The sequence below is a fragment of the Lycorma delicatula genome, chromosome 2, assembly GCF_047948215.1.
Source record: "Lycorma delicatula isolate Av1 chromosome 2, ASM4794821v1, whole genome shotgun sequence".
Taxonomy (NCBI): Eukaryota; Metazoa; Arthropoda; class Insecta; order Hemiptera; family Fulgoridae; genus Lycorma; species Lycorma delicatula.
Window position 1 is genome coordinate 5,212,424 of NC_134456.1, and position 21,034 is coordinate 5,233,457.

The window sequence follows — 21,034 nt, forward strand, 5'->3', positions numbered from 1 at the left end:
ATATTTATGTTTTAATATTTTTACAACAGTTCTATAATAGAAGAATTACAATGTTAAAAAGATTATGACTATCATTCAATCAGATCCCACTCGGCTCCATTGCAGAGTCCCGTGTGACATTCACCTCATAAACCATTGTCGAGATGCCACTACACCTCATGGCTGCATGGAAGCCTCTCATCAAGGATAACACCCAGATACTTCTGAACGGTAACATACCTAATTGGAAGGCCATCCATCACAACTCACAGGTGACTGGTTGCGGCTAGGCGACCCCTCAATAACATCATAGTTGTTTTCTCCGCACTGAAAACCATCTTATGGTAAGGCATTAAGGCCTCCACAACCTTAATACCTTACATGCCTGTGTCACTCTGAGCTCTTATCTCAATACGCGAGTTGCCCTCGACCAACAGCAGTTCATCATCGGCATAAGCCACGATGCGACATCCACAATCGCATGAGACAATCAAACTCAGCGACCCAGACGAGTGAACCTACAACACTATCCTGTGGACAACCTTTAGACAGGGTCTTTCCTACATCTGAACTGCTGTCATGAAGGACGACAGTTCTGTCGCTGAAGTAACTCGAGAGAGCTCTGATCTCAATTAGCATGCAACCACGCTGCTGCAGTTGGAACAAGGCAGAGGGCCACCACAAGTTGTTGAACGCCCCGGATATGTCCAAGAAGACACCGAGTACATACTTGCACTCACTGGCCAAAGCCAAATCCATGACCCTAAGAAGCGCATCCTCTGTGCTCTTGCTGGGGCAAAAACCATATACTGGTCATCCATCAGCATATGGTTAGAAGTTAACCAACTATTAATGCAAAAGTACAAGACCTTCTCGAAATCCTTACCTACTTAAGGCATGGGTGTCAAAGTATGGTAAGAGGAACTTACAGTTGGATCCTTGTTGCCACCTTTGAAGAGCAATTTCAGCACACTACGTTTCCAACAAGCTGGGAAGTGCCCAGCAAAAAATAACCTATTGAAAACCCTAATCAGAGGACCCAACAATCATGGGCAATCTGCGAACAAGAAGCTCTACTGTGATGCCATCATATCCGGGGACTTAATTCCTAACCAGGCTACAAATTACTTAAGACTTCCACCTCAGTAATTTCTGAAGACAAAATCTCAGAGCGAAAACCTACAACTTCCCTTCGGACTTGTCGATGATACATGATCTCACCAACCTCGATATCATCTGGAAGCAGATCGTCCATCAAATCACTTAGAACGAGATCTTTATCTATATCAACACCATCCTGGGTTGAGAGAGCCCAGAAGAATGTCTTCTTTCTGCGTGTGGCCTAGAACTCAGGGTGTACAACACCCCATAGGTCTTGTACAATAGTGCCGCAGGAATCACGGTTAGAAGACCTAACCTTATGAAAATACTCGGCCCTCTTCTGACGATAATCCGCAATCAAGACTGCACGCCGATCAGGATCATCTGCATTCTGTGCGGTTCTCGTAAGCCAGCCCACAGTCCGCTTCATCGCAGTCAAATCCTGAGTCCACCATCCAGCTCCTCTCTCTCGACCCGTACATCTGGGAATAGAGTGTTCAGCGGCTTCAACTACCGCAGAAGAGAAATTCTCTGCCAGGTCGTCTAATGGGACCTCATCCAGACTTCAAGTAAAAACTCAGTCTGGCCGCAAGAATGTTTGAAAACTTGGGCCAATCCACCCACCTATGCAGGAAGCGCCCCTGCTGAACAGGAACATCACCCCTAAACATATCGCGCAGCCACCTACCCAATCAAAAACTATTAGCCAGTGATTGCTTTTACAATCAATGACTACAGACCAATTTAGAATACCAGGGATGTCCTTACCAATGGTAACATCAGTGTTGGTACCATGAAAGGCTCTCCGCAAACCAACTGCACCGGTGAAAGTAGTCAACTCGCCAGCTACATTGAAAACATCAAACAGATGCTGCACGATGAAACCTTTGATTAATTCACTGCCATCGTCCATGATTCCACTGTGCCAAAGAGGCGATTTGGCATTTGCATCAACTCCTATAAGAATAGAATGACCCTTTACCAATCTAACAATTCTATCCCATCTTTCCAAGTACTGTTCAGTGGGATCCTGTACTGAAAGTACGAACTAACTACAACCATGTCCAAACCATTCATGGCAAGCTTAACAACAACATGATGCGTGTCAGAGGCCTGCCATATGAAGACTTCCTGCACAGTACGGCAGATTTACTGTTACCTACAAAAAACTTATTCCAGCCTGAAAAACTTGGCAGATCACCCTTGACCACATACAGGTGCTGCAGAAGAAGAGTATCAAGGCTCCATTTCTCAACCACCTCACCTAACTCAACTTGGACTGCATAGGCTCCCTGGGCATTAAGTTGACCGAACCTAACCATCGAGAGAGTTAAAGTACATCTCAATTGCTCTCAAGTAACAACCACACTTCTTACTATTAACAGAGTGCCTATGACTTTTGCGCAACCTTTTACAGTTAATGCAAGATGGAGCCTCCTTCTTTTGCAGACAGTTGTCATACGTATGGCCCTCCTCGCCATAATGCGTACAGACCAACGCATACTTACAGAACTTGGCCCTATGGCCAAACCTACAACATTTGAAGCATTGCTGCGTGTCAAGGTACTCCTTGACACGAAGGATGCAAAATCTACGAAGATTCGTCCCTCCAATATGAACTTCTGATGGAGATCAGCCCCTAACCCAAACACTCTGTGATACCGTGGGGCATCATGCTTACCAGTCTTGGAAGACAAGCCTACACTGTTCCTTGAAAGAACCCTTGTCCAAGTCAGTGTTCTGCTCTCAGATGAGAGACAGAACCTCTTCATCGGAGAGGCTGCATTCGATGTCATACACGATGACACAGGGCCTTCTCAGACGGTTGGGGTCTACCTTCATCTCAAGCTTCTTGACTGCGGGAGACTCCTTAATGACTAGCCCTTTGCTGGTCTCCTTGATGTCCCTAATCTTCAGCTAATTCTGGTCGCCATGAAGGACAGCCTGGAAATCACTCTTCAGTTCTTGGCTCGTGGTCTTCGAGCCTTCTGCACAGTTTACAAACAGGACTTCCAGCTTTTTAGCCACTTGCGTTTGGTCTTTAGCACGTCAGCATTGCGCCTGGGCTGCGCTGCGGCCTGGACCATCTTGGGTTGGACTTCGACCTTATGGGCTTAGAGGCCAAAGCCTCAGCCTTCTACCATCGCTGAAAACGCCTCCTTGAATTTGGTGAGATGGGGAAGAACCGTCTTCCTTGTTCCCACACTGACGCCACAGGAAGTGCAAAGAACTCGGAACAGCGGGGCAGAACTGCCAGGTCTGCCCTTTGCTTTCTTGAATGGTTCTACAATAAGGGTGGGTGCACGTGTCCATCTCACTGACCTTGTCCTCAGAGGAGCTCGTCAATGGCACAGACTCAGGCTTCCTCTTCCACCTGGACTTTCTAACCTCTTGGAATTCGGTCATGGTCGAAGATTCCCTAACCTGACAAGACCTAATGAAACTCTCACTGTCTTCCATGTAACTGAAACACTGGGCAAGCCCACAAATGTGACAACTGCCCGCATCTGGGGACCTTTGTATTCCCCTGTCACTTTTTTTGTACCTCTTGGCCGCTACTGGATCAATTGGGTGCAATACATAAATATACGGCACAAAACCACAAATTACAGCCCCTGCTCTGAAAAGAGCGCAAGCAGGACTAAGGAAATCCCTTGCTTGTCACAAGGTCTTATGACCAGGAGTCATTGCCACCTTTCAGCCGCAATGAGGCGGGTACACGTCATATAAATGCAACCTTTTACCTCCATAGAAGTAAGAACTGACAAGCCTAAAATAGACAAGTGCTAACTGTGTCCACAGTCTGATAATCAGCAAAGCCTTGATACTGCTGGAAGGTACACACACGACCAGCAGCCAAAAAATTACTGAGAATAGACCAAAACACAGGAACTCTGGACCCACTTAAGGAGAACAAAGTTACACCATAAAGGATTACAGTAACTGAAAGTTGCTTTAATAGTTAATTTTATAGTTTTGATTTAATAATTTTTTGTTTCATTTTTAGGAAAATTGTTGATACAGCCATGGAAAATACTTTTAAATATCAGGATCATTTTGAAGTTTATATTCAGACACTTATATCGCAAGCTTTGGATTCAAATTTTTTGGCTGAAATCATTCAAGAAAAAGGTTTGAATTTGTTTCATGTAGAACTATAATATATATATTTGATGATTTTGATTAGTTTATAAAAAGTTGAGCTCACCCAGAGAGCCCTGTCCAATTCAGTGAATAAATTCAGGGACTATTCACCTTTTTATTTTTATGATCACGTATGATTTTTAGATATATTTTAGCAAGAAAGATGATATGAATGAAATTGTAAGTGAAAAAATTATTTCTTTTCACTTGAAAAAATTCAGAAATAAAAATAAGAATTAATGTTTTAGAATTAATGAATTTATCCAAAAATAAAAAAAGCCAGTAATTGAACCCAAAATCAGATGATCTAAAAGCCAGTGTGTTAATCACTATAGCCACTGGCTGGCTGTGTAGCCATATATATCCAGCTGATTATTTATGTCTTGAAAACTAACTAGAGTTACTATTATTGTGAGTGTCATTAACCCCACTGACTGGAAATAAAAATCAAAATGTTTATGGTATCAGTCAATTGAGTCTCAGACTAGTGAGGATAATTGCTGGCTGTCGCATTGTATAAACCAAACTTAATTTAATTATGATTTTTGAAATAGTATTACTGAAATGGTGAATGATTTATATGATATTCATTTGCCAAATGTACACAAAACTTTGTAAGATTTTAAGTAAATGAAAATAAATATACAGTTTGTTTCCACATTTCTGAAGTAATGGGGGCCAAACAGATTTTTGATTTCTGAACTTTCAGATGACCCAGGTTAACTAATTTATTTACAGCAAAAAAATTAAAAAAAAAAAACCATTACTTATGTAATTGTTTTATATAATACACATTTAGTGTGAAATGAATACCTTTAATAAGTAATGGTACGGTACTAATCATTTTTTATAAAGAATTTAATGCCTTTTCTTTAATATTTCTTAATTTTAATTTCCTCACTGAACTAAGTCATATCATCATTTAATTAACAGTACCTCTATAGATAATGGTAGCTGCCGCTGTCAAACTGCAATAAAACATGAAATGAAGTACAGTATGTTGAGAGAAATATCATTGTTTATACCACAACTGAAGTGAAGGGTATGTATGTTAAAGAAATACAAAGGAAATTTCTTACCTTCAAAGAAAGCATTGAATGCCTTCTTAACTGCTGCCCTTTCATTGTGTGGAATTTTTTCATCCATTTTTTGTCAACTCACATTTATATTTGTAATGTGGCATCCTATTTTTTTCATCATTGAAAAATCTTGTTCTTTTTTGCAAAGTAATCAATGAGATTATTTCATATTTCTCATTATTTTCAACTTAGGAATTTCTCTCGCTAACAGTTGTGCTGGAATTATCTTCTGAATCAGTAGCAGCCTCAATATGTATTTCATCCAAAAAATTGTTCCATGATGTTTTGATAGTTAAGGATTTACTCCCAAGATAGATTATACTGGTCTACAGAAAAAATGTTTTTTCTGTTATGAAGAAGGGAATGTCCCTTTCATTTTCTAGCAATAGTCGGCAAACATATTTGGGCTCCATTTTTCCCTCATAGCATGTATCCATCATTGGTATATTTTGGTGAAAGCATTCACTCTGCCCAACACTTACATCGCTGAGATTAGGTGAAAAAAAGTCCAAACACGTTTATTTTAAGAAGCATATTGTATCGCCCATTTTTTTTTTATATAGATTTTAAGATGCTTACTCTCAGATTTATTCAACTTCTGTCAAAGTCCTCTCAAACCTTCATTACCTTACATATTTGAAGTCTACCGAATATTCCTTCTTTCCAGTTTTTACCTTGCTGATCCTGGGAAACTTGCTGTAAAACCTTTACAATCCATTGCTTTGACAAAATTTTTCATCAAACCAGGTTTCTCATTTAATGGTGGAAGTTACACGGGAGCTTTGTAAATAATATTTTTCCGACTCACTATGGGTACTTTTCTTTTTGGTATGTGTTTTTTACTGTAATGGTTTCTTTTGTTCTACCATCTCACTCGCATAAGGAATAACAGTACTTTGTATAACCAAGGTGAAGTCGTAATAAGCTGGCTATTATTGTCTCAATGTCGCTATTATATATGTCAAGAATACTTTTCATACTGTATCAGTCAATAAAAATTTCAAATTATGTCTCTGTCATTTTTGCTAAAAAAACAAGAGGAATTAATGTTTTTTTATTTTTATTGTGAGTTGGAAAGCCATCCTTTTCAAGCTCATTTTAGAGGAATCTATAAACAATCTCCATCCATAGGATTGTGATGCTCTTCTAATAAATCCAGTTAAGAATTAACATCGTACAGTACACTATATAATCGTGTAAGAATAACAGGTGCTGAAATTATTGCTGCCTAATACAAAATATATTTCTAGGTTAAAAGGCCTCCACTTTCAAGGAGGTTCCAGTATTTTTTAATCTTGCATTTTAGACAAATTAAAAACTGTAATCGGTTCTTTAAGTTCTGGTCGAGTAATTTTGTGACATTTATTGTTCTCATCTTTTAAATTTAGATGTTGGGTAAAGTTAACAAAAAACACAGCTCGTATTTGCCAAAAGAAATTGGACTTTAATGAGAAAGAAAACAACTGAACTTATGTTAAATCATAACCTTAAAAACTAAAAAGAAATTATGAAATTAACATAACTTAATGATACATAAGAATATCAGCTGAATCAACATTTGAACAATGATATTAAATGAGCAAATACATGAATATACATTTTTCAGATACACATTTTGAAAATCTACAATTTAACAAAGCCTGAAAACAAGAGAACATAAAACACCTTATTTACAATTATATACTTAGAAAAATATAACATCCATAAGCATAGTATGACTGGAAAACTGTTGCATTACTGACATATTCTGTAATAATGAAAATTAGCAATGAACAAATTAACTTAGAAAAATAAATTACAGCAAATCTTAATTATTGGCACTGGCCTTTCCTGGAACAACAAACTTATCATTAAATAATTAAAACATGTAATTCTAGTTTAGTATAGAAAAAAGGCCACAATAATATTCTAGTACAAAAAGAAATAATTACAATAATCAAATTGAAATAAGTAAACATATAAATAGAGTTCATTTTAGTAGTAAGGTTTCTTGAAAATATAAAATTACAAAGAAGTCCTAAAACATAACTGCACATCAGGAGTAATTTACTTTAGGTTAATTTAAGAGAAGTAATATGAATACAGTTCATGAGTAGAAAAGAAATAATCTCGGCGATTAAGAAGTTACAAGACTAAAATAATAGAGTTAATAACAACAAATTGTAATAATTAAGCACGTAAAATAGGTTGCAATTGAACAATGACACAACCTTATATAAGTCACCTGTCGTGAATAAATGGTTTTTAAACTAAACTTGAAATTGAAATGCGTAAAGGTAAATTTTAATGAAAAAATAACTGTTTAACATAATAAATAATGAAAATTGAGCTTGCCTGTAGCTCACAAATATTAGTAAGAGATGAACTCATGAATGAAGGTAAATGAATACATACAGTAATCCTGGGCGTAGCCTGCAGTGGTGTATCAGGAATGCAGGGGTGTGACGTGGTTTGGAGGTTGAGCCGGACGTGACGTCTCAAAAATGTAGCAACGAGTTTGGAGAGATTCTGCATCGATGAAAATGTAATCAGCAACTCGAGAAGATTCGGCGTCTATAGAAATGGCAGTTTGTAGTAATTGAAGCACTTTCAGCATAGAAGTAATATACAGAATTCGAAGATTAAACTTAACAAAGAAGCGAGGCTGGACGGACATAGAAAACTGTGAAATCACGAAAAACTGACTAGTAGAACTAGAGAATATTTCGACAGAGAAATACCGCAACGTTTATTAGTACGAAGATGACGAAAGTATTTACATTAAGCGAGAGAGAGTACCGCAAGCTGGTCCCGTACAGGGACCAGCCTGTACATCCAAACAACATGAAAAACTGAACTGGAATGAACAAAGCTGGCGTTGTGAGAAGAGGGGGAAACAAAGAAGGCAATGAACAGAGGAGTGTGTGTGTGTTGACAACAAGAGTAGTGTTTAAGTATGAGAACGATTAGAGAAAACGTGCGGAATTCGGGAACGAAGACATAACAAAAATAATTTACAAGCAAGCAGACCACTAAAGAATTATGTAAGGCTGATAAAATAAATTCTGAATACGCAAGTTGAAGAAATGACATCAGGGCAGACAAAGAGAAATAGACTTCTAGGAACTATGACAATATTGAAATTGGTTGAGAATAAAAAACACTAAGCCTAATATATACATTAAGACAAAACAGCAATGAAATAATGCGTGATAGAAATAAGCTAACACCAATATGATTGATGATGCAACAGCCAGTCAAGCTGGAGCCTGAGAGAAATGATATAGAAAATAAACCCAAACAATCTATTTAAAAAATACACGTAGATAAGCCTTACAAAAATGCAAAATAAATTACCAAGACTGTAACCTACATGCCTCGACCATAACCTTGAACTCATTCGAATAAAACGACTTTATGCAAATTGCGTAAACATTAGATCTTCACCTGTTTTTAAATTGCCATAGCTTCTTCATCATCAACATTTTCTTATAAACTCCACATTTCAAACAGAACTGGAACAGGTAACTTGTCACTGTAGAATAGGTATTTTGGTTGAAGGAACTCTAGAATATGCAACAGATTTGTTGAATTTACTTGTGATACCTTTAGTTTTTGTAATTCAAAAATAGAAAAATCGTGTGATCCTTACTCACCATATCATAGGAATAGCAAAAGGCCAGCCAACTACCAGCTGGTTAATGGTAGCTAGCTAAGTTAGACAAGAGTTAACACAGATAGGAGGGCCAAGATTTGTTCTGATCTTCTTTTTTACATCCAAAACAGAGTTCATATGATTTTTAACTGAAGGAGTAGTATTTCTTTTTTTTGGATTTTGAAGTTAATTCACCACACTCATAGCAAAATTTTACAAAGATTTATACAACTATGAAGCACTTTTATATAAATTATTAATAATGTGTGTAAAACATAACAAAAACAATACATCACATTATCAGAAAAAGTAGGAATAAAACAAAAGACTAAACTCATCATGATATTTTCTAGTCTAGGTTATTCCACAGTAAAAATAGAAACAGAAACGGCTATATCTATTACATTGTCAAATATTTTTTTTTTGGCTTCAGTCATTTGACAGGTTTGATGCAGTTCTCCAAGATTCCCTATCTAGTGCCAGTCATTCATTTCATTTCGGTGTACCCCTATTTACATCCCTAACAATGTGTTAGGGATTATGTGTTTTAATTGCTTTGTCTATTTCTTTGTATAACACTCCACCTCATCATCATCATCATCATGGGCATTTGTAGGCATATAGACATTAACAATCATTGTTTGCTTAGGTTTTGATTCTATCCTTATTACAATGATTCTGTTGCTATGCATTTTGAAATACTCTACTCCCTTCCCTTTCTTCTTGTTAATTATGAAACCTACTCCTATCTACTCTTTATTTGAAGCTGAATTAATTATTCTAAAATCACCAATCAAAAGTCATTTTCGCCTTCCTACCGAATATCGCTAATTCCTACTACATCTTCATTTAACCTATCCATTTCCTTCTTTAAATTTTCTCATCTACCAACCTTTTTTAGACTTCAAACATTCCATGCTCTGGCTCTGACTAGAATGTTATTTTTTAATTTTCTCGTGACTCCTTCCTTAGTAGTCCCCACCTGGAGATCCGAACAGGGGACTAGTTTATCTCCGGAATATTTTACCAAGGAAGGTACCTCCATCTTTGTTACATGAAAATGCAGAGAGTTTTATTTTCTTGGAAAAAAAGCAGCTGTAGTTTTACATTGCTTTCAGCTGCGCAGTACTCAGAAGATTGAGTGATGTTGATATGGTCGTTTAAGTCCTTCTACCTACATCCTTAACAACTACTGAAAGAGCTGCTGCTCTCTTTCAAGAATCATTCCTTATTACCTCTCCGATATGGTTGTACCTTTGGGTCCAGCTACTCTGTATCACTGAGCACTCAAGCCCCTTCTTCATCGGCATAGAGAAATGTCACATATGAAGGCTATTAATCATGTTTCTGAAATAAAACTTATTTTCTCTAGAAGGAATCAGTCATAGAAAATATTATAATATTTATATCACTCAATGATATTAATATTAAATATTTATGATTTATATAATATTATATTAATCACACTAGTCACTCTTCCAAATTATTCTACCCTGAGCCATTTATAAATATCATCTGGTATTGATATTTTATTATTAATATAAACATTGACTTGTAAGAAATCTTTAGACATGTTTAGTCTTATTAGAGAAAATAAACCATTTAACAGTTTTATATTTATAAGTGACAGTTACAAAGAAATGAAATCCTTAGAACAAGTTTTGAGGTGCTATTTGGATTCAGCATCAAAAAATACCTAAGAATGAGCCACAATTATCTATGTAACAAAACTCTTGTAAACCAGCATATCTAGTAGAATTATTTTCACACATAGCTCTATATGTATTTAAACTGAAAATAAACTCATTTTAAAACTGCTGTATTATTTTTCAGATGAATACTTCTTAATTAATATGAAGGCAATCGATGATGTAACAGAAGATCATAGACAGCGTTTCATCAAATGTGTCGGATGGCAGAATAGAATTTTAGAGCAAAGCCTTTCTACTTGGCCATGTTATAATGTATTATATGGGTTAAAAAATACAGAAACAACTAAAGCTTGTGAATCATGCGATGCAGTAGATGCAGCAAACAGAGTAATTGCGTACGGACAGCCTTATAATAATGAAAATCTAGAGGGTAGACCACCAGATCCAGAAGTACAGGGACATAAGGTAATTGACGTAAGACAATTTAGGATTGTGATTTTACATTTATTATTTTCTAAAGTAGATGATTGCATATTATTTTAGTAGGAAACAAAGCGTAAATTAAATCGGATTTATTGATGCATATCCTTAAGCTATGACTGAGTGTAATCTGATCGTATGACTTTAATAGCACATTTGATTTTTTAAAATTTATTGACCCTACTCAAGGTGTCAGATTTAGAAGGTACTCAAAATAGATTAGGTATATAAAATATTGCTAACGTGGATAGAATTCCTATTAGTAATAGCAGTAGTATTTCTATTGTCCATAAAATGACACTTCTGGGTGTTTTATTTGATGAGAAATTCTCTAGGGGTGATCTGATTATCATCCCTATAATACAGTATGATTTTGTAAATTGTTTTGTTTTGAATCGCTTAATAGAATGTTAAGCACGTCATCATTAGTCATTATTTATTATCCTTATGTACATTCCCATCTGATTTATAATATCATAACTTAGGGTTCCTTCAGAAAGTCAAACAATACTTCAGGATATAAAAATGGATTGTTATGTCGTTGTTTGACACCCATAAATGTGAATCATTAAAGTAAAATTTAATAAATTAAAAATGTTAACTTATTATTATCTTTTTATTATGAATGTATAATCTTTGCTAAGTATAATAGTCGTATTATTCTTAAGTAACAATATCCGTCTCTATCAAACCAGACAACAGAATTTTTTCTTTTTGAATCAGTAATGTGATTTAATTAAGTCTATAAATGGATATTGTTGTAGATATTATAATCTCTATCACTATTTTTTCTGTGGGATTAACTTAAACTAGAAAATCAATGCAATATTGTTCAGCAAACAATATTTTGACTCGCTAGAAAAGGCCATATTATATTTCCAATGTAATTTTTAATAAATGATTCAACAATTTAAATTAATCTTCCCACCAATTTATTTAATATGCATCTCAAATATTTTTCTTACAGAAACAATATTATTCCGTCAATGAATTTCCAAATAACGTTAATTAAACATTTTAAGAAGCATGTATTTTCTGCAGCTCCTTTTTCAATACACATAAATATCTGTTCAAATAGTTTTCATTAATATCTTCTTAATTTTGGTTTATTTTGTAATTATTTTTTATATTTAGTATTTTCATTTACTTTTTAATCAATATAAAGAATTAATTTAATATCGTACAATCGATGCATCAAATTAAATTATTTATCTTTTTACTTGTCTTAAAAATTATTTCACATGTTAATATTTTCGTAATCAATATCAACTTCAATCATTTCTATATACTGTTTTATAATTAATGTATCATGAAGCTGCTCTGACCTAGGTTTCATTCTGGTTTCCATTGATCCATCTAGCAAATACTGAGTTAGTTTTTTTTTCTATGAATTAGCATATCTACCCATCCATGAAGTGTTCTATATATTGTATTGTTATCTACTAATCAGAATAAATGATGGTTTTCAGTTGATGCTTTTTCCTCACTTTATTCTTTTAGAGACAAAACTAGTAGTGTGAATTCCATAAATCAGGTTTTATAAGGAGTGCAAGTTTACACCTTGTTAGAATTGTTAAGGTTTGAGAATGTTGTAAAAAAAGGGTTAGATAAGATGTTATATTAAAACACTACTGTATGTATGGTATTGCATGTACAAGTACATTATTATATCCTGTTAAAAAATATAATTTATTATAGTAAAACTTACCCCTATCCAAACTTCTTATGTCACAGTTTACTCATGACTTTAATATACCAAGAATTAAAAATAAATAATGCAATTTTTTTATACTTCTGTACTGTAGGGTAAAAATGGAAATTACAATAACACATTAACTAATTTTGATTTTATTGTGTAAACAATAAGATCTGCTGCACTTGAATATTTTTATAATTTTACTCCTTTAAAAATCCTGTTTTTAACACTACACATAGTATAATGTATACTTATTGTGTTAATCTCTTAATGGTGTAGGTGTGTGCATGTATGATTGGTAATTGACTTGATCAATTTTTCGTAGACTATTCCATTGTCAATATGTATTCAGTAAAAAGGTGAACTCTAGCAGAAGTTTTTATTATGTATATGTCTGTTTCATAACGAATTTATTTATGAAGATCAATTAAGTTCTCTGATGTGATAAATAGTCTTTTTTCATATTTTTAGTGTTCTTACATTAAAGTAGTTAAGATGTTAACAGGAAAGAAGAGATTGTAATCACAATTTAAAAAGCTTAAAAGTTGCTAATTGTTAAATAAAAAGTAAATTACACGCTTCAAAATATTATACGGTTCTGCAAAAAAGACTATTTTCAAGGCTTTAAAGCTACAAATATTTAGTATCTCTTAACTTTGACTTACAGTAATGAATTACACATAAAATGAAAGAGTAACTTACAATTTTCCCTTCAATGTGAGCATCTTTTGTCACGTGGCACACATCCAACTGATAGGAGTGTTCTCATACATTAACAAACATGTTTGGAGTAATGAGAGCGACAGCTGCTTCAATCCTATGCCTTATGTTGGTTAGTTCAGTTGGTAGATAGCAGAGGCTATAACCCCAAAAGAAAAATATTAAATGTGGGTCAGATCAGGTGACCTTGGAGGCCACTGTAAACAAGTTCTGTCGTCAGGTACATGCCAAATAATCCAGCCTTTGGTGAAAATATCACTCAACTAGTCCCCTACAGAGTTGAGCCAGTGAGGAGGAGCACCATATTGTTGCCAAATAAAATTCTCCGATCCACCTTGCAACTCGGAAATGAGGCATGTTCGCAGCATACTCAAATAAACAACTTTGTTACACTCACTTCAGTGGAAAAGAATAGCCCATAAACTGGCTGTAAAGATATTGTACAGAAAGCTTTTTAATTTTTGGGAGCCACTTTCACATTTTAAGATTTCATTAGGATTCTACTACCCCATAATGAAATCTCCCCTCATGATTTTGTTAAACATTTTCACTAAGATGAATTCAATACAATCAAGAAAGTCGTCGTTTTCATGCTGCAACATTTTAATTGCAAAGTCAGTGCAGTCGTAGTACAGTGTAGTCGGTAGGCTTCAAAGCCTGTAGACATATAGACATATGTGTAAGCATTTCCATAAAACATTCTGCACTATTATCTCTGATGTTACTAGTTTGCAACTAACCTTCCTAATAGATTTTGTAGGACTATGCAGGAAAGACTACTTGACACGTTCAACATTATCTTCAGATACCCTCAGTCATTCCTTACTGTTCTCTTTACACAGACATACAGTCGTTCTACGTTAAATCAATTTTTTATATACAGTCTTTCTACAGAACATATGTCGAAGTGTAACTACAGATTCACATTTAACAAACTGCAAATTACATAAGGCCTGTTCAGTAATCAGAAAGCCTTTTGCTAGTGGTGCTGTCAAGCAGAAAGATAAGGAATAAATCTACTTCCCTCTGTTCAACTAAAACTATCCTTTTTTCTCTGAAAATTAATTATTGGTGTTTAATTTATTTACATTTTATTAATTTTTTATTCTTTCCACATATATCAATATCGAAGAGAAAGCTAAATATTATAAATTATGTCTGATTTTCTTGTTTTCTATTCACATTATGAGAAGAAGTTTTACCATCTGTTAATATTTATTATTAGATTTTAAACTATTCTGAGTACTTTTTTAATTTTATAGAAGTTTCAATTTAATTTTTTTGTTTTAATTTTAGGAATTGTCTGTGTGCCGTGATTGTGTTTCTAAAGTATCTCTGTATAATAAAGTAGTCCACCAAAAGTACCTGATGTTTGTAGAATGTGCTAAACGTGTTTCCGAAAAACGATCCATTGGCCCAGAAAAAGATACAACAGTTATACTTAATGAATTGCTTGCTGATGAAATATGGTTATCGCATGTAAGTTATTCTCTTTATTGCTTCTATTTACTTAATAAGTATTTTAATATTTTTATTAATAGGATATAATCATATATTGTATAAATTATTTGTCTTTAAATTATATACATAAAATAATACTCATATTATATATATTAAAATTATGTATATTAAATTATACACATAAAACTACATTTACTAGTTTTCTACGTAATTGCCTTCAACTTTTCATAATGTTTCACGCTAGTTTCTTCATTTCCTCTTCAAGAAATTTTGTCACCATTGACTTAAACTGTACATTAACATATTTTTCAATCCATTTTTCAGACTTTTGTGATGCAAGCTGCTGTTTTAAGATGAATAAAACAAAATAATTGCTGGCAGGTATGGTTATAGGGTGGATGAATGAAGTTTTTCCAGCAAAAGTTTTCCAATTCTCTTACTGTCTGATGTGTGTGGCCAGGTATTGTCATAAATAAACAAGATCCTGTAGGATAACATTCCATGTCGTTTATTTTTTTTATAGCTCTTCTCAGACTTTTCACACACATTGCAATATGTCTCGGCATTCACAGGAGTTCTGTGATCAATAAATTACACAAGTAAGGCATCCTTTTTATAAAAAGAAAAAAAATAGAAGCCATAAGCATCAAAAACATTCTCGTTTGAGCTTCAGTCCAGAGTTGATGAATGCTCCCATCACATCAACTGTCCCTCGCCTTGACATTCAAATAAAAAATTCAGGTTTCATCTCCAGTAACGATGCAATCTAACAATCCATCCATCAACTTTATTTTTGTAACACAAATTCAAGTGCTGTAATTAAATTTATTTATGATATTTTTCCTTGTGTGTCTGTTAACATCTGTAGCATAAATTTTTATAGCTAAATTATAGATTGTGATATAATTATAAATAAATTACAGATTGTGACACACTGATGCATCAGTTTTTTCTTTTCATCAATTTTTTCAGTCAAATCATCTGTTATCATCACTGACGGTGGGTTGTTGCTTACATTCTTCATTTGCCCTTCTCAAAATAATTGGTAGACTGTCTTACTTAGCATTCTCATAATATTCGGCTTGTAATCATCCTGAATTTCAGCCACAGCATAGTTTGTTTTGCTGTCAAAAATCAGATTACACATACTTCACACTCAGCAGGATCATGAATTGTAGTACTCTATTATTAATGGATGAATATAAATAACCAACAACAAAATATTGTAGCTAACTATTGATTGAAATAATTGATCTAGACAAACACTTTTTCATTGCTTAACCTTACTTCAAAAATATAGTAAAATAGAATCATATTTCCTAACCAATCTGATCTGATATCCATACACTGTTTTCATCTTTGGTAAAAATTCTGAAAATACATCTTCAAAATAACTCTTTAGTATTGGCTTCAATTGGTGGTCACTGCAGTCAGGTGTTTCCTGTTCATCCCACACTGACTTTATTAAATGATTCTTTTGATCATAGAAAACAAAAAATAATTTACATGTGCCAATTCTGGAGAAATGACTCATCACTTTTTTCTTTTTTTTCCAATAATAAATACCTGACACCAAAGCAAAGTGTATTGTATAACAATAATCTTTTTAATTGAAATTTTGTATCTCGCCCAGAAAAATTTAATTCCACAGCCATGAATAATTTCTCTCTTGTCAAAAAGAACAGTGAACATAGATGTCGCTTATGATTTCTCCAAGGACTTTTCATCTGATGAGGAGAGGATGTTGAACCCCTTTCTGAACTCTGTTGTTTTATCTCGCAATTATATTAAAATACCCAACATTCATCCATCACAAGTAATCAGTCACAAATACTATAAAGTATAAATACTTTTATATTTTCTATAATTTTATTATTGGAGATAAGTTTGATTTTATTTAAATATATTTAGTATATTATCATTATTGACATTTTTGTTCAAGTTTTTTTTATCATACATTTAATTACATTGGTTTGTTTTATTTTCCCATGTGTTATAATGTATAAATTCCATGCCACATGGCGCAAGGTGACAAGAGGACTGGATTGCCACAGTTGACAACAAACTTCGTTATATCAAAGATACTGTATTGCCATGGGATTCCTCCCAAAGGAAAACTCACTGAGAGGAAGTGGTCCTCTGCTGATTGCGGATAAAACGTACAAGAGCTACACACAGGTACCTGATGAGCGCAGAAAATGCACCGATATATGTACTATGCAAATGCTACTTGACTGTGCGCCACATCCTTGTGAATTACGTTAAGTGGCCTTGCGTTGTAAATTTAAATTGCCCAGGAATTTTCATCAAATCCTGAGCAAGAATAAGGAAGTTTTGGACAGGGTATTTTCATTTCTCTGAAGCATTAGTATTTTACATATTTTTTAATTGTGCTCTTAAAATTTTTGTGCGGTAGTCATATATTTTTATATTTAACATTTAAGTCTTTGTCTTTTGTTTTTAGTATTTTAGTTCTGAGTTTTAATTTTGTTTTTAAAGTTCAAGTTTCTATTTTAATTTTTTTATAGTCTTATTAGGTTTTATATTTCATATTTTTGTTTTCCGGGTAATAACACAAAACTGTTCTTCACAAAAAAAAAACTTTTAATGTTGCTTATGACCCCTACATAATTACAGCCATGGTCAGAACACTATTTCTATCTGTACCAAAATTGTTTATTTTCATTTAATAGTTGTTTTCTCCAACCATTTTACCAGCTACTTTGGGGGTTTGGGTGTGTGTGTGAAGGTTTCATAATGGTTTTTCCTTTTTTTAATTAAGTGCAGTCTTGTAATCTAATTTTTTTAATTAAATTATTTTTTATTTCTCTTTACCACTATAATTATTAAATAATTGCAGTGTTTACAAATGTGACCATTAGAGTACTTGGATTATTTTAGGAGAATTGTTCTTAGTTTTTCAATTTATTAGATTACTATGGGCGAAGCATTTTTGGTTTATAAATGCAGTTTTTGTTCACAGTTTTGAACATTTTAAATGACTATAATAATGCTGTCAGTAAAACAGAGTTTTTTATTCATTTTTTTGCTTGATGGTTTCTTGTTATATTGGACAGTAAGGAATGTTCCCTCCTATTGTGAGATTTAAAAAAAAATTTGACATGTGATCCAAAACAAAGTATGAGACTTGTTCATTCACAGTATAGTGTTGCTTTTCAATAATGCTCCGCCTCGTACTGTTCCAACTCAGAGCTCATAACTTCTAATTGAAAACAAGTGAATATCCCCTAGCAGCCCAGACTTAATGGCAAATGAATTAAACTTCCTCCATTTGAAACGGTTCCGTTGCTGGTCATTATTGTGACAGCAAGAATACCAAAAGAACTGAGCAAATTTAGCTGTCTCTTCATAGGTATAATTTAATGAAGATGATATTTGGAAATTGGTTCCATGCTGTGATAGATGGCTTAACATTGTTGAAACTGTGTAGAAAAGTAGTAGTTTAAGATGTTTAAATTTAAGACTGGTATTTTAAAATTATTATTTTTTTAATTGGTTTTTCCAGCTTTTTACAAAAGTTCGTTCAACATGGGCCCAAGTAAGTAGACTGGAAAATTCAGTGACTTCCGAAAAAACTAGTGGAACGTAACATTTGCCGTGATAAAGATTATTTTTTATGTTTTTAAGAAAAGGTGTGTAACATTGTATGAAGCATGTGCTTGGTATGTTGTTGTATGTAAGTGTATTATTTGTTATTAATTTTTGAAATTTATAATAATGTTTAATAATTTAGCCTAATGATTGATTTGTAGAATTAAGATATACATTATTTCTTCTTTTTTTTTTTTGTTGTGACTAAATTTTCACACTTGTATTTTTTTATTGTAAACCTATATATATTTTTTGTCAAAATTTATATTTTGTTGTTGAAAAAAAATTTAGATTTAGATTTTGTTAAGTGAATTGTGGTTTACTCATATGCTTACCGTATGTTATTTTATTGTACTGCTTAATACTAATAAATTTCACTAAAAAGAAGTGGATTGTACAGTTCATTCAATCTTATTAACATTTCTATTTTTATTTTTTATAATAATGATCTGTATTACTGCTACAACCACAGAGTTTTTTTTTGAGATATTGTAAAGTTCTAATAATTTTAAGATGTTATACTTAACTAGATTAGAATTTTCATCTCAACATTTGAAGTAGATTATGCATAATTTAGAAAAAAAATATAAGTATTTTACGCTTAATATGGAAAAATTATATTATGCATCTGATTACAAAAGTTTGTTTATGAGTTATACAATGTTGCATAACTTCATTAAGGAATAACATATTAATTTAGTTGACATTAAGATCGTAATGTAGTTCTTAAATTAACATTTAATTTCAGTTTTTAATTTCAGTTCTTAAATTAACATTTAAGAACTGAATTTTATGTCTATTTTAATATTTTGTCATCTTCCTATTATCAATACCAATGTGGCAGCTATTTCTCTTCATTAAGTCACTTGATTTACCATCACAACCACGGTATGTACGTGGTTTTATAGTTTCAGTTAAAAGAAGAAATTCTATTCATTTAAGTGGTATGAGATTCCTTTTGGGGATTTCACATTCTGCTTACAAAAGGCCATTTGGAAAGCGATGTTGTTTGTGTAATAAGTTAAATTAAATTCTTGACGCTAGTATAAACTTTCTCTTCCACTTGAAGATCTTTCTTCTGATGTGTGTATCGCAGTACTGATTTTTTTCATCTACTTTATGCTTAAATGTTACCTAATTTCTACGTCCAGTTTACTAAAATGTGTTATTCCAGGCCTTTCATTTTTTTTTAAATTAAATTGTTTCATATCCTTAAATAGAAATTACATTTACCTACTTCTTTCCTTGAAATTCTATCCCATTATTTCATCATTTTAAAAAAAAAGGATCCACATAGTGTTTCTTGTTCATAGGCAGTTCATGCTCACAAAAAAAAAATTGTTTTAGCTTCATGACTCCATAAAGACATAAAACATATAGTAGTTTTAGTTATAATTCAAATGCTGTGTACCATGTTTTAGAACATAAAGTTATTTCTTCTTGTCATCCTCATCTATAAAATTTCTATCTCTTCCTTCTAACACCAATTTGAAGACTTGAAGAGCAATTTCTTTATGCATGTTAAAGTATTTTTCCTTGTCGGAAATTTTTGGCATTTTTTGTCTTTGATAGCATCAATTTATTAAAGAGGTTTGTTATTAAGTGACTAATGAACTGAAGTAATGAATTATATAAATAACAAATTACCTATATTAGACTGAGAAAAAATAATATAAACCGATTCAGTGGTGGTGAGATCCCCCATCAATATCACCACTAACAAGGAAGATGCATTCATTATTTCACGCTTCACAATTTTTTATCACTTGCATAAACACTAGATATTCCCAATGGTCTCATCATACTTTTTGGAACAATTTTTATGAATAACCTTTCTCAAATCATACAAAACTATAATGTTAATTAAACCCCTAAAAATAAATTGTGTTATGTAATTAATTAATTTCCTTAACTTTTTCCTTTGAAGTACGTGCTATTAGATCATTAACCATACCTTAAAAATCATGCTCATCGATTATGTTGTGTGTTGGTATTCTTTTCATAAGAAAATTTATTCATTAATATATCATTGTGTGTTCAGTTCTATACACTTTCAAAGATATACAGTTTTCGAATATGCTTACTTACATAGCATTTCATCAGCAACACCCAATGAAATTAGTTTTTTGGCAGCCTGTCATTATATGGTTGATTTTACTTTTGGGATAAATATATGTGACCTATATGATGAAGTTATATTAAATAACTGTAATGGCTAATTGCAATAGAAGTTAATGCTACAAACAAGCAACAACTTTTGACTTATTTTAAAAAGTGAAAGGAAATTTAAGTATGAATTAAGTGCTTAGAAACAAAAATTTGTAAAAAGTAGAAATATCATTATTACTTTTTAATGATAAAATCATGTACAACTGTACATTTGTTGAAGTTATTTGTTGTTAATTTCAAAGTAAGGTATTTGAATTATGTATCTCATATTTTTTAAAAAGAAACTTTTTTTAAGTAAAACTAAAAG

General features: G+C 32.9%; 1 protein-coding gene across 3 annotated transcripts in view; it reads left to right on the forward strand.

The window, feature by feature from the left end:
• LOC142320438 (uncharacterized) overlaps positions 1 to 18,930 on the forward strand; it is an 81,775-nt gene extending 62,845 nt beyond the window's left edge. For all 3 annotated transcript variants that reach the window (XM_075358207.1, XM_075358208.1, XM_075358209.1), the window contains 4 exons: positions 4,088 to 4,212; positions 10,771 to 11,054; positions 14,782 to 14,964; positions 18,473 to 18,930. In XM_075358207.1, the coding sequence (XP_075214322.1) occupies positions 4,088 to 4,212; positions 10,771 to 11,054; positions 14,782 to 14,964; positions 18,473 to 18,556 (676 nt within the window). In that variant the 3' untranslated portion in view covers positions 18,557 to 18,930. The remainder of the gene's footprint in view (positions 1 to 4,087; positions 4,213 to 10,770; positions 11,055 to 14,781; positions 14,965 to 18,472) is intronic.
• Positions 18,931 to 21,034: the final 2,104 nt, after the last annotated feature.